Below are 14,311 nucleotides of genomic sequence, written 5' to 3' on the forward strand. Positions count from 1 at the left end.
TCGTTGTATTCACTTACCAGCGTTTCTTGGATCCTGTTCGTTTGTCTGCCGTGTTTGACCTGTTTTCGTCCCTCGACCTTCGATTCAGCCTGACCTTTTCCTGCCTGCCTGTTCCCGACCTGGTTCGTACCCAACTTCGTCTCTGCCTGCTCCCTTTATCACCTCAGCCTCCAACGATAACCTGTGCTTCGACCTCCGCCTGGATTACCACCGTGAGTTTGCTCGTCCCCCATGTCCCGTTGCTTGCATGATTGTCTTCCCGTGTATGACCTGGCTTGTTTATTGACCACCCTCTGTCTGTCCCTAGTGGGGATTCCGTTGGGGCTTTCCCGGCTCGGTCCAGCCGACCACCTGTTGTTACCACCTGCAGGCCAGACGTTTATCCCCGGAACCAGAGGAATTAAATATTCTCTGTGTTGTTCCAATTTCTCTGTTAAAGTGTTTAATAAAAACACTAAACTGTACTGGTCTCTCGTGGTCTTGCTTTTGGGTTCAGCCTCTGTACTCGGCCTTTCACAAGTAGTAGTAGTAGTGGTCTCACACACATGGTTGCTATGGACTCTACAGGGTTGCTAGGGGAGCAGAAACATGGCAGATGCACCTGATCACCACTAACGACCTGTGGAGGAGCAAAACTGCAGAGCCAATCGGAGAGTGATAATTAGGTTAGAGGCGGGACTTCTAGCAGAGACCGACAATTAACCCTTTGTGTGTCATAATCATTGACTAAACACTACGGACAGCGGTTGTATTAGTAGGGACAACACAGTAGTGGCTGGACATTGGTAGGGACATGTCCCCAGCATCTCTACGCCCCTGAATACAATGATTTTTCTTCATTCAACAAACAATTGACCAGGTACTTAGAACCACAGTTTGTTGTAAAATTGATGAAGTTTTAGACTGAAAATACATAAATACTGTAGAAAGACTACATGCTGATGTCATCATAACTGTCTCTGTACATGATCTGTTCAGAGTCACTGTAGATGTCTCTGCACCTTCAACAAGACCAGACTTACAGTGATTTGCACCTCCTTTAATACTTTTTCACCTACTTCTCAAAGAACAAGATGAAATATTCTGAGGTAAAGGCCATTTTGGTGTTGGTGATGTGTATTTGGTGTGAGACAAGGTTATTATCGTTAATGAAAACTAACGAAATGATGAAAACTAGAATTGAAAAAACATTTTTGTGAACTGAAATAATTAAAAACTATAATTAAAAGAAAAAAATGATAACTAACTGAAACTGTATTGTGTGCTTACAAAACTAACTAAAATATATAGAAATTATGGATAAAATTCCCTTTGTTTTCATCTTTGCCAAAGTCCAATTGATATGAAATCGATTTACAGGGGTTGGACAAAATAATGGAAACACCTTCTATGATGCCACAATGTTAGGTGTTTCCATTATTTTGTCCAACCCCTGTATTTCACTCAAGCAATTTCAGCTGCCACCATACTGCACTTCACGGTCTGTCACTTCTCATCACTTGTTTAGAGTTGGCTTCTTGTCCCCACTCTACCTGGAAACATGGAGACAAAAGTTGGGAGAAAGCAGCAGAGTCCTGTATGGGATTTATTTGAATACGACAGTGAGGAAAATAAAAGATATGAAAAACTAAAACTAACACTAAAACTTAGGTAAAACTAAGCATTTAGGAAAAAAAATGACAACAAATAAAAACTAGCAAACCTGCTCTAAAAATGAATTAAAACCTAACTGAATTAAAAAGTCAAAAAAGTCAAATTAAAAAAAGGCAAAACAAAATAAAACTAAACTACGATGAAAAATCCAAAATTATTATAACCTTGGTGTGAGATGCAGTCCAATAAACTCCTTCACACTAAACTAGATGTTTCTTAATTATCTCTACCACAAACTGTCACTTTTGTGACTCATACATCTAATTAACAAGCATCATATGTATAAATGGTGACACACATTCAAACAGGATGAAGCTGATCGCCGTTCATATTTTTTTTTCCAAAGTTATGCATAATTGGGCGCACTGGAAGGGCTAGGACTTCTGCCTCCCCTTGCCTTATATGGTCTAGCCTGCTGATTAATGTGTTTGTACATTAAGTTAATGCTAAGTTAAGCTAACATTTACCAAGTAGTTGAAATCACTTGGTAGTGGTAAACATGTTATTTATCAGCGTAGTAGCTGTTGTCGATAAAGTTAGCGGTAGCATGTGACTCCAAAAATCCAAGATGTCCACAGCCATAATGTAAACATTCATAACTCTAAACCAACTGGAAGATCACAGTGGCGACATCCATTTCTTTTGCACAGTCTATGGTCTTTCCTTGAAGATAATGTATAGGTGTATATTATGTTAAGAGGCCCAAACACTAAAGAATGTGTGTTTCCTCTTTCAAACAGGCCCAAAGAAATCGTAACAGCAACCACACATCAACAGACCACTCACCTGTGGAACGCCGTAGCTTGATGCCTGCCGATGAGAACTACCATAATGAACGGACCCGGAAGAACCGCAACCGTCTGTCCTCAGGTTCACAGCATAGCCGGGACCACTCCCCTCTGGTGGAGGAGGACTACCAGGACCCCTACCAGGACTCTTACAAGCCTCACCGTAACCGAGGATCTCCAGGAGGATACAGCCAGGACTCCAGACACCGGCTTTGAGCTGTAGTCCTCTGTACATAATAAAAAATAACAAAAACATCTAAATGTAAACCTGTCTTCTCAAATGAACCATGATGGATCTGAGAGTGAAGCTGCTACACTCATTTGGACCATAACAACCTGATATCGATGTGTAGTACCTCACTTTCCATTTGGCATCGTCTCCTGCCAAATGGACGTTTGAACCTTAAAATGTTGAATCCTGCTCTGGCTTTGATGTGACCAAGGAAAGAGCCAGGATCCGAACGTAGCACAAGAACAGGCTGGTTTTGTTGTAGACAAAGTCTGAGACTGTGTGGTTTCATGATGCAGGAGATGTGAGGAGAGTAGGTGACAGTGTGAGCCTTCTTATGTTAGATGTTACTGTAGCATGCAGGTGGGACTGTAACTACAGCTCATGACCTGCCTCAAGCCAATGCCAGAAAGCGCGAGCATCCTGTGGTGATGATCCACACCAAACCTGTTTGCACGTGTCCAGGAGTGGGCAGAAGCAGAGTGCAATGCATCTGCAACACTCCTCAAGTTTGTTTGTCTTTGATGTGAGTGTAATAAATCCAGTGGATGCCTGTACCCAAATCCAGAGTCGTACACATTTGATTTCAAAGTGACATGACTGGTAGTTGTGATATTATGTTCAGGCTTCAGACCTGCCTCTGCCCCCCCACCTCACTCCACCCCACCGTACACCCTTTGCCATGAATCATATCAGGATGGGAAAGCAAAGATCATGCAGTTACTAATACATTTCAAAGCTCTAAACCTCAGGAACGAGAGGTCATTTAGACCTGGAAGTGTTTTGACAGATGTAGCATTCACACACCTAATAATATGAAGGGGGTTGGATCATGATTCTTAAGTTCAGTTACAAATATTTGTATTTAGCTGTTACTCAAAAGCTCATTGGGAGTGTTTTTGGCATTATTACACTGATGTAATTTGTTTGACACGACATTATTTAGAAACGCAATTGCAATTTTATTGAGAAACTGTGTTTTAAATTTAAATCAACCAAAATAACTAAGAGGATGAACATACACTTTTAGAACAGAAAATAATGTTCCATTAATTTGTCTTCACAATTTAAGAAGTACATTTAATTTCTCACACTTTGTTTCAAAACAGCTTTTTACAACTCTATTTGTAAATTTACTACATCATGCATTTTTTTTTTTTTTTTTACACTCACCACAACATTGACTGAAAAAAATGCACAGGGCTATATGTAACAGTGTCTTGTACTCTCCTAAAAATATAGAACCTACATTTTTAACTAGATGAATTTCTTGTATGCTGCCAGCTAACACAGACTAAATATATCATTACAATTCAATGCCATATCTTTGTATTGTGATTTAATATTTGTTAAATTTTTTGTTGTTGTCATTCGAGATCTGAACTGTAACTCTGGACGATTGAATTATGTTCTTATCTGCCATATATACAGTAGCTTTTATTGTTGTTTCAAAGCTCTGGAGCATAAGCAGATGTTTAAAAGACCTGATAACTGCCTGTGAGAGAATGATGCACTGATTAGAAACGTTTGTGTGCCCTGTCATTTTACAACTGTGATGAAATAAACTGTTGTAAAATAAACTGCTGTTTGAAGGGCATTGCTTTTAGTTAAGACTCACATGTCTGTTGTCATTTTCTCACAGTTCATCTTTGTTAAATACAGACAAGACATTTAAACAAGTTATAATTTTAACAGTAATAATTCAGTGTGTATTGTCACTTGGTTAAAATGTAAGACATTCCGAAGTTGATGAGCTGATTAGTTAATAAATATATAGCAATATAATTGATCTAGATCAGCTATAAATGTAAAGTGTCATGAGATAACTTTGGTATGATTTAGCGCTATACAAATAAAACTGTATTGACTGACAATAGAATAGAATAGAATAGAATAGAATAGAGCCGTTGCGTACCCATAATGCGTTACCAGTGAAGCTACTGTTACGCAGATACGCATGCGCAAGTTTGACAGCTAACTAGCAAAGCTCATTTCATGAGGCCACTACAGCCAGCTGATACCTAGCCATACTGGTTACCGTTTCGGTTTAATTTTGCGGAAACACATTTCGTCTTCACCATTAATACTTACAGCCCGTGGGACACATAATAATCACGTGGCATTCACACAAGTATGGCGGTTGTACATAAAAGCTTTGACATCTCTTCGTCTGTGTAGTTAGCTCGCCAGCTAGCTAAAGTTGATAGCATTGAATAGCATCAACGCTAGCTAGCTAAGTTACAGCGGATTCTTACAAGCTGGCATCAGATACCGTTACCGTCAACCATGGGAATACTTTTTACGAAGCTATGGAAGCTTTTTAATCACCAAGGTAAGAATGATACAAGGACATTTTTCATAAATGTGTCGAAGAACTGGTCGCTGCTCTGATGACCGAATAGGCCCGCTGTGAAAGGTATCTGTTTCGGTCTGTTCAGCTCGGACTAACCAGGGGAACAGCCTTCTGTCAGTATAAACACGTATCTGTTTGTTTGTGGGTATTCTTGTATTGTTATAATGTCTGCTTTTTACATTTTTGTGTTTTTTACCTTGTTAAAACACACCGTGGACAACGGTATATTGTCAGACCCTCTGGTTAATGAAGAATGCAGTCCGATACCCGGAGTTTCAATTGACTTTTGTATTATTAATGTTCTCTGGGTTTGTTGATCTTGAATTGGTAAACGGATAGGTCATTGCGAAACCTCTGTAACAGGAATCCCCACGCATCACCCGGTGTTTTAAAATTAGTTTAGGCTCTTATGACTAATTGTTCACTGAAGTCAGCCACATCAGCAGAATACTTGTGCCAATAAGGATCAGTGAATGATTGGAGTGAATCACATAGACTTTGTACTGCATGAGTAATCCCAACACCGTCAAAATAATGTAAGGAATCTGGGTGAACTAGCACTGATAATTCAGAATCGCATTAACAAGTCTAACTCAAAGTTAGAAAATTTCACAAAGATTTCACAGGGCACACATTGTGATTACTGCCATTCACCAGATCCTACTAGACTCTAGTAACTAGAGGTTGAATGGTATGGATTTTTAAGGGCTGATACACATGATTATAGTGAGTGATCAACGCAATTGATAATCAGTATTTGGAATAAGTATACTGTTGGAGTAGAAAATACTTTTTTTTTTGTCAACTTAGAATAACTGCTACACATAATGTTACGTGAGTGAGTGCTGACTACTGACGCAGGTGGTGGCATGACATCTGAGGTAGTGCATTTTAAAATATTATCTTATATTGGATAAGAAGTGTAATAATGCTCATAATAAGGGAAATATGAGTATTGGTAATGATATTGAGTCTTTCCTTAAATCTTAGACTTTACTTGTTAAGTGTATGACTTTATCTGCATATATACCAAACATTTGAAATCAGGGGTTTTCCTGCATAGAAAGTGAAGAGGCTGTCCTCAATTTTATGGGACTTTGCGCCATTAGCTGCCATGTCATCCCTTCTCTCCCTTCCCAAAGTGAAAATACCATAAAACAAATAAATTCATGGCACTTTCAGCTCTCAAACACTCACACGTCTTCATAGAAAGACCTTTCATCTGACCAGTGACACAATTTTAATTGCGCTTAACTGAAAGATTAAATAAAGTGAAACTGTGGCTCCCGCTTTTAGTTTGGAGTGAGCATCCAGTTTAGGTTATGCTAGGCCCTACAGAGATATTGTGTGTGCGTGGTTTGGTTGCGTTAAGGGAAGGGTATGTGAGGTGCTTATTTTGTTGAAAGTCTATAAAATGTCACAGAATATTGGCCAATCCCTATCACTATTTGCAGTTAGATAGAGAATTATTATTGTGTCCTAAAAAGTGTGACGTAATCAAGGGCATTAAATTAGCATGGACAATAGCATATTTTTGCATTAAGTATTTGTGAATTTTACTTAAAATTATGTTGGATTGTTTGTTTACTTATTGATATCATTTGAATAACTGAGTAATCAACCAAAAAAACCATACATGTATATGTCATAGTCTTGATTTTACTTGATTGACTTGCCTGACTTCAAAAAAATTAACAGTAAATGTGGTGTTGGTTACCATACTGTTTAGGTAATAATTGACAGTTTGTTTTAAATTAATTTCAGTTGTATTTGTATAGCCCCACCCCCACCCAAAAAAACAGACCAAAAATCCAACTCTTAGACAAGGAAAAACATCAGTCTCAAAAAAAGCTTTAATATTGTCATGTGTTAATCATTGGCTGCCCTTTCAACCACTACTACTTTTCTGTATTAGATAGTGTGAGCTTTGTGCTCCATGTGGCTTTCATCATTCCTGTCACTAGACCCCATAAGGTGTTTATTTGTAACCCTTGGTCGTAGCCACAGCTGCACTTCCAGGTCTCAGGACGTTTCTTACCGTAACTGTCCCTGCAGTGATTTATTCAGCTCAGTGGAACAACAGAAGTTCATTCACAGAGAGAATGATAAGTGATGAGACATGACAAGCTTGGTAGGCAGTATTCCTAACAATTTAATGTTAAAAGGCTTCAGGGGGAGCTCTGGAGACCAGCACATCCCACACACAACGGGCTACAGGAGTGTTGCCAGTGTTCACACACAGAGAAGCACATTCACATTGACAGTGTTGGCAGTTTCCGGTTTCCAGTGAGTCTAATCTGTGTGGTTTAGACTTATAATGGTTAAAGTTATTTGTCAATTAGCCAGTTGAGAGAAAATTATTGGGGGGGACAAGCCAAAAAAGCCATTGTGCTACTCCCAGCTCAGCAGCAGCAAAGCTAGCACCTGTTGACCTTTTTCTTCAAGATAATTTCTTTCACTTTAGACTCTTTCACTTTCTTAATCGTTTCTTGTGACCTTTAAACACTCACAATGGTGCAGAAAGCAGTGTAGGTTGCTAAAACTTTTTAATTATTTTTGCTCAGTGCTGACATTTTTAGAATTGTGTTTTACTTAACAACATCACACAGTTGGAGGGAGATTGTCTGTATTTTGTTCATGTGCTTTTCTGCTTGCAGTTGCATTCATTTCCTTTGCTTTGGTGAGGTTTGAGTTTGTTTACAGACACCTGCAACCCAACTGTATGCAGTAATGTTTGTACAGTATGCTTTCCACAGGTGTTCACCGTGAATGTAGAAGTTATTTTCCTGAAATTAGTGTACAGCTATGAAATTAATTGTGAAAAATAGGGTTGTCAACATGGCTAAGGCCAATTTTTTTTTTTTTTTTAGACATTTTGGGTTGTTGATAATATTTGGATCTTTCCATGAAATTGGGTTTATTTTGGTATCAGGCACTTTGCCAGCTTTTTAGACCCAATAATAAAAGAAAATTTACACATATTTCCTCCCAGGATGAACCTAATGATGACGTCAGATAAATGCAAAAAAATTATGCTCTTGCTCTGAGCCATCCCAAAATTAATGGGTTTTTAATCAAATATTTGGGCCTAAAATAGGACCAAAATTGGGACAGTAAAAGCTACCTTGGTGTCAGTGCATTTTATCTAGAAAACATTGCTTGAAATGGTCTTATATTCAGCTGTATATAAAGACACTGTTACATTTTAAGATACTAGTGGTTTTTCTAATCCAGACATGTGGGTTTTTCATGATTTGGGAGTCTCATTCGAGGTTTTATGCGTTACCCATCTTGTCCACTCGTGATACGTGCGGAACCTGCCTATTTAAACACAAATGAATCGCAAGTAATTTTGCAGCAGCGGTCAGTTTTGTGAAACACTCTGCCTTGCATATTTACTTCGATTCCCAAAATGTACCTGTGAGAGAATAAAGAGATATAAAAAAAAAAATAGTAGCGCATCATTTTTGTGTCCTTTTCATCGTGTTTCATGTGGATTTTTGTATAATAATATAAAAAATTAAATAATGTGTTATGTCTGAAAAATAGTTTCTCTTTTATCTCAGTAAGTATTTATTTTTAAAATAGACCCAAAGTGCTTCCAAACTTGCTTCATAACATTGTTCTTCATCTTGTTTGAATTTTTAGCCCCTCTGCCCTGCTTTTAGGTACCAGTTTCATAGAAGCACCCATTTATAAGCTAATTGATTTGTATCAATGCATAGTGACTTAACCAACAGCATATTCAAGTACAATCTTGTTTCATGAGAAAACAAGCAAGTACTTTTGATGTAGTTGGATTTATCTTCATTTTCTCAGACTGTGTCTCAGACAGCTCAACATCACCTGCATCCTCTAGTGCAGGGGTCAGTAACCCTGGTACTTGAGAGCCACTGTGCTGCATGTTTTAGATGTATCCCTCTTCCAACACACCTGATTGAAATGATAAGCCTATCATCAAGCTCTGCAGAAGCCTGATAATGACTGTCAGGTGTGCTGGAAGAGGGAAATATCTAAATCATGCAGGATAGTAGCTCTTGAGGACCAGGGTTGCTGACCCCTGCTCTAGTGTGTCTGAATGATGTGTTGTGAAGTTCTTTCTTGGCAGTCAAACTGTTTCAACATCCTGGAGGACATTTGTGGGTGTGAATTTAGTCAAACTTCAGTTGACCCTAGTATAATGTGGCTTAGTAAAGACATTGCGGGGTTGATTCTTGACAAATTATGTGTGTCCCTGTACTCCCAGCCTAAGCTCCTCGCACACATTTTGGCAAGATGCATGATGAGTGTATTTTCTTCTTCAACCTGTAGTAGCCTACTTCATGCAGAAGCAGTGTCAGAGCTACAGTTACAGACAGTAGGATTATTAACATACTTTATATGGAAATGAGAATAGCCAGTAGGCGTAGGGAATATGGCCACATATTGTTGTGGTACACATGATTTAACATAAAGTATATGTAATGCGTTTTTAGACCGTATTTAATAATGGATATAGATGATGGTGAAATAAGTGATCATTCCTGATTATTTAAAAAAACTGGACAATTAATCAATTATCCAGTCAATTATTTTGTACAGCACAGAAATTTGAGTGTTAAAATATAATTAAAAATTCCTTTAACACTTACACTAAACACAAACCAACAACTATATAGTTGTCTTTCTGTGGAAAATGTATATAATAACATTAGAAAAGTATGTCAAATCTGATAATAAAATAACAAAAATATAATAAAATAAATAAATGAGCTTTTTAGCAGCAGACCTAATGTAACTCTACGGTCCATACCCTCATTTGCGTGTTTGTTGTGTTGTGCCCTAGACCGTCTCTGCTACACAGAGAATTCAAGGAATCCCATGTTCTCATTTCAAGGCAGCCAGTTTTTGTTCCTCCTTTCTCCACTTGTGTTGTCACAGCGTCTGAAACATTGCATCTCAATTTAGTTTCATAGTCAACCAAGCACTTAGTACAGCTGATGGCTAAGGCTGGCTTTTATGCCGCAAAATGTTTATTGAATTAAACAGTCATCACATAAGTCCCCCAAACAGTATAATCTTGCGTAGTCACATCTTGTGGATGTTTTTTGGTAGGTCAGCCTTTCTTTCAATAAGTTGGTGCAGGTTCAGCCTGAGTTTATGTGCTAGCTTAAGACCCCCTGTGATTAATTTATAGCTGTGAAAGTCCACTTTTTGCATCATACCAGTTTCTCAGTTAGATGCTGATGAATAGTTCTTAAAATAATAAGTGGTGTTGTTTGGGTCAGTAACTGCAGTTCCTTATTAAAAGTCATATATCGGCACACCAATATCACTTATTAATGTCACTCTTTGTGTCTTTATTGCCTTTCAGAGCACAAAGTCATCATTGTAGGCCTGGACAATGCTGGCAAGACCACAATACTTTACCAGTTGTAAGTATATCGTAGCATCTTTGTCTTCCTAGATTTACCTTTTCCCATAATGTGATTAATGGATGAAGCCATTTTGTCAGCGTTACTGTGTCCCTTAAAGCCAGTAATTTCTTTTTGCCATTGTTTTTCACATGACAGTTCAATGAATGAGGTGGTGCACACCTCCCCTACGATTGGAAGCAACGTTGAGGAGATTGTGGTCAACAACACTCACTTTCTGATGTGGGACATTGGGGGTCAGGAGTCCCTTAGATCATCCTGGAATACATACTACACAAACACAGAGGTAAGCTGCAGTTGTTTTTGCTGGCTGATGAAATACCACTTGTACAGATGATGTTGCTGTTCCCATGCCTCCAGTTAATATTATCAGGATAAAGCACTGTTTATCCCTTTCAGTTTGGATGTCAAGGAGTTGTTTACCATCCTTTGCTGAAAATGCACAGAAGACTCTAAACCACAGCTCTGGCTTTCATTTCACACACTTCATTTTATTTGTGGTGTACATTTACCTAGAGCTGTGCAATTAATCGAAATTCAATTACGATTTCGATTATTACACTCAACGATTACAAAAATTATGTAAGTGAGAAAAAAACAATTATTAATTTTGAGATGTTTTAATTCATGTGCACGCAAGCTACCATGAGCTGCTCCACCCCGCCCCCCTCTAAGCTACAGCTGCCAGCTAGCCGGCAGGTCCACCCCACCAGGACAGTTGTACCTAGCGGTCTTGAAAAATGGCAGGAGAATCACAGCAGAAGTGCTTGGTAAACAAAAAAGGCAAGTCAAATTCAACTGTATGGAATCGCTTTGGGTTTGATGAAGAAGACAAAGAGCAAAAACACATCACATACAAAAAGTGTTTCGTAGTTGTGTCCGCACCGACCGGTAACACAACAAACCTTTTTAACCATCTAAAGTTTAACCACCACGACCTTTATGATAATCTTAAGAAAAACCAAAACACAAAAAAAACAGCTGTCTACAACTTCGTCCGCAATGCAATCTCCAAATCTCTTTATGCTGTAACTCCCTACTCATCAACATCGGAGAGAAAAGATAACAGAATCCATTGGCCATTACCTGGCCAATGTGCTCCATTAACACCATTGACAACTGGGGCTTCAGACAAATGGTGAATACACTGGACAAACGCTATGTTTTGCCTTCAAGACATCATTTTACACGAGCTGCTACTACACTGAACATACTGGAATTTATAATTTGCACTTTACGTGAGGTTTTTTTTATTGCTACAGTTCTATGGCAAGTCTATAGCAGTTTAATTACAGTGCACAATTTGTTTACAAAAGGAAACATACTTGAATTTACAGTATACTTATTTGCATTCAAAGATTTTTTTTGTTTCATACAAAAGTGAACATACTTTGTTTTCGTGTTTTAAAGCTTTATATATGTTTAATGAGTATATTTTACTCTGTTTTGCAACGGAAAAAAATAAACAACTTTAAGGTTAACAAATAATCATTTTTAATAATCGGGATTTCAATTATTGCTAAAATAATCGTGATTATTGTTTTTTTCTATAATCGAGCAGCCCTACACTTACCTATGATTCGTGTGTATGCATCCACGTAAGTTACTTATGTGTAATGTGGGGCATAGGGTTGTTGTTGAACTTACAACCCACTTCATGAATATGTATATGCCTTGATTATTCAAGGCTTGTCATTGGCCACAAACAGAAAAGGCACAGGGCCTCATGTTGTGATAGATAGTTCGTCATTCTAGTTTGACTGCAGTTCCACTGCGTGTTCATGTGCCCAAGGTCTGACATCACAGAGTGATTTTGTGTTGTCTTTTCTATCCAGTTTGTTATTGTGGTGGTCGACAGCACAGATAGAGAACGCATCTCTGTGACCAAAGAGGAACTGTACAGAATGCTTGCACATGAAGTGAGTATATCAGATAATAATATTTTATAACAATGTTATTAATATGTTACAAAAATTTTTATCTAGATGCCACACATGACTGAGAATGAAAAACAATCATAACTAATATATTACAAGTAGAAAACAGATTGCATTTTGAATTTTTTGTTGGACAGGAAACTCTTCAGAAGATCTTGTTTTTCTGATATTACCATTTTTCATTATTTTCAGAAAGCCTTAATCACGTTATTTTGATATACTGCCCAGCCCTAACGCACTTATATTTGTACTGGTATTTATCTACATTAACCACAACCATGTTGGGCAATGTCAAGCACAGGACACCTTTTCAAAGAGTGACAGAGAAAAATTATTTGGATGGAATATTTGCATCGTAGTTGCAGGTAGTTAGCTCAGAGGTTGTTGTTGGACTGAGGGGGACAAGAATAAGGTAGAGATGGTGAAAAGGACTTGTTCCTGAGAGCCAAAACACGTGGATAAAAATAACTATCTGAACCATCTTATAGGAAAGCAAAATTATAACATACAGTCACATCCTACCGGGAGATTGGTAGGATTAAATAATTACTAGAGATTTTTTCTTTTTTCTTTTAAGCAATACAGCTTGTTCTACTACGAAACAATGTTAACATATGTTTCTCTTTTCATGTTCCTGTTTTCTTGAATCAGGATTTGAGAAAGGCAGGGTTGTTGATCTTTGCCAACAAACAGGATGTCAAAGGCTGCATGTCTGTGGCCGAGATCTCCCAAAGCCTCCAGCTTACCTCAGTCAAAGACCACCAGTGGCACATCCAGGCCTGCTGTGCCCTGACCGGGGAGGGGTGAGAACCCAGATCCTTTTCTTCTCTCTGAAATTCTAGTAGCACATGAGCTGTTGCTAAATGCTAATGATTCAGTATAATCTCAGCTGTAGCTCATCTGTTCTCTTCTCTCTGCCTCTCACTTCTCTGTTCCGCTACTACACTTCTAATGTATGATCTCCTTCCAGGTTGTGCCAGGGTCTTGAATGGATGATGTCTCAGCTCCGTGTCAGATGATGACCTTTGACATGTGTCAGGAGTGTGCCCTTGCTCTTTGCTCCAGAGAACAGCTTGAAATGAGGACGTGGGTTTGGTCAATTGATGGAAAGTCCTCTCTTTCTTGTGAATCTGACATGGGCAGAACGCTGCCAGGATGTTATTTCCCTCTGTGGTAATTTATTTTATGAAACGGGGTCTGAACTCCTGAACACTCAGAGCAAAAGGAAAAAAAGAAAACATGACCTTCTAAGAAGGACGTTGTGCATTACAAGAGACTTGAATTATTTAAATAAAATTTTCTGCACGGTCTTTCTTTGAGTGAAACACAGATGTCAGTTGAAAGGCTGACACGGAACTTTACATGGACTTGTTCTGAAGCTGTGTAAGAGTCTAGCCCACAGTGGCCTTGCAGTATTGCCGGACTGGCTATGGTGATTTTTATTGCCCCCTTCACCCCACCTGTGTGTACAGTCCAGTATTTTCTTTTAACACGGTGCCTGCAGCAGAATGTTCAAGAGATGATGGTGAGAGTGACTGGAACATAGAGGGTAAAATCACAATGTACTCTCTTGGATTCGGTCCCTACCAGTAATCAATGAATAAAGTGTTTTTATCTGTGAAGGCGAGATGCGGTGTGTCATGAGTTTTTTTACACAGACGATTTTATGATTTATTTTTTTCTGCTTTGAGCTTTGTGTTTCTAACTTATTTCGCTCTTCTGTAAGTCCTTGAGAAGGCTGAATGTGTCACATGAACCCATCTCTCATCTGAATCTCTATAATGTGTTTGTGTGCATGATAATGACCCAGAGGAGAGGAAACGACAGGGCCAGAGAGTTAGAAAAAGGAGGCATTTAGGGGAGGAAAAAAACAAAGAAACCAGAGCAGCACTCGGCAAGCTACAAGAAGATAACAGTAAGATCTGCATAACACTTGA

General features: G+C 38.5%; 2 protein-coding genes across 3 annotated transcripts in view; both read left to right on the forward strand.

The window, feature by feature from the left end:
- The window catches only part of cacnb4a (calcium channel, voltage-dependent, beta 4a subunit), a 116,265-nt gene extending 111,989 nt beyond the window's left edge, over positions 1-4,276 (forward strand). For both annotated transcript variants that reach the window (XM_030124959.1, XM_030124960.1), the window contains one exon: positions 2,394-4,276. In XM_030124959.1, coding sequence (XP_029980819.1) covers positions 2,394-2,657 — 264 coding nt within the window. In that variant the 3' untranslated portion in view covers positions 2,658-4,276. The remainder of the gene's footprint in view (positions 1-2,393) is intronic.
- Positions 4,277-4,644: 368 nt separating this feature from the next.
- Positions 4,645-14,001, forward strand: arl5a (ADP-ribosylation factor-like 5A). Its single transcript, XM_030125581.1, has 6 exons — positions 4,645-5,002; positions 10,377-10,437; positions 10,576-10,723; positions 12,273-12,356; positions 13,026-13,177; positions 13,345-14,001. The coding sequence occupies exons 1-6, from the start codon at positions 4,957-4,959 to the stop codon at positions 13,391-13,393; spliced, it is 540 nt and encodes a 179-aa protein (XP_029981441.1). The 5' UTR covers positions 4,645-4,956; the 3' UTR covers positions 13,394-14,001.
- Positions 14,002-14,311: the final 310 nt, after the last annotated feature.

Source organism: Sphaeramia orbicularis, chromosome 21, assembly GCF_902148855.1.
Source record: "Sphaeramia orbicularis chromosome 21, fSphaOr1.1, whole genome shotgun sequence".
Lineage (NCBI taxonomy): Eukaryota > Metazoa > Chordata > Actinopteri > Kurtiformes > Apogonidae > Sphaeramia > Sphaeramia orbicularis.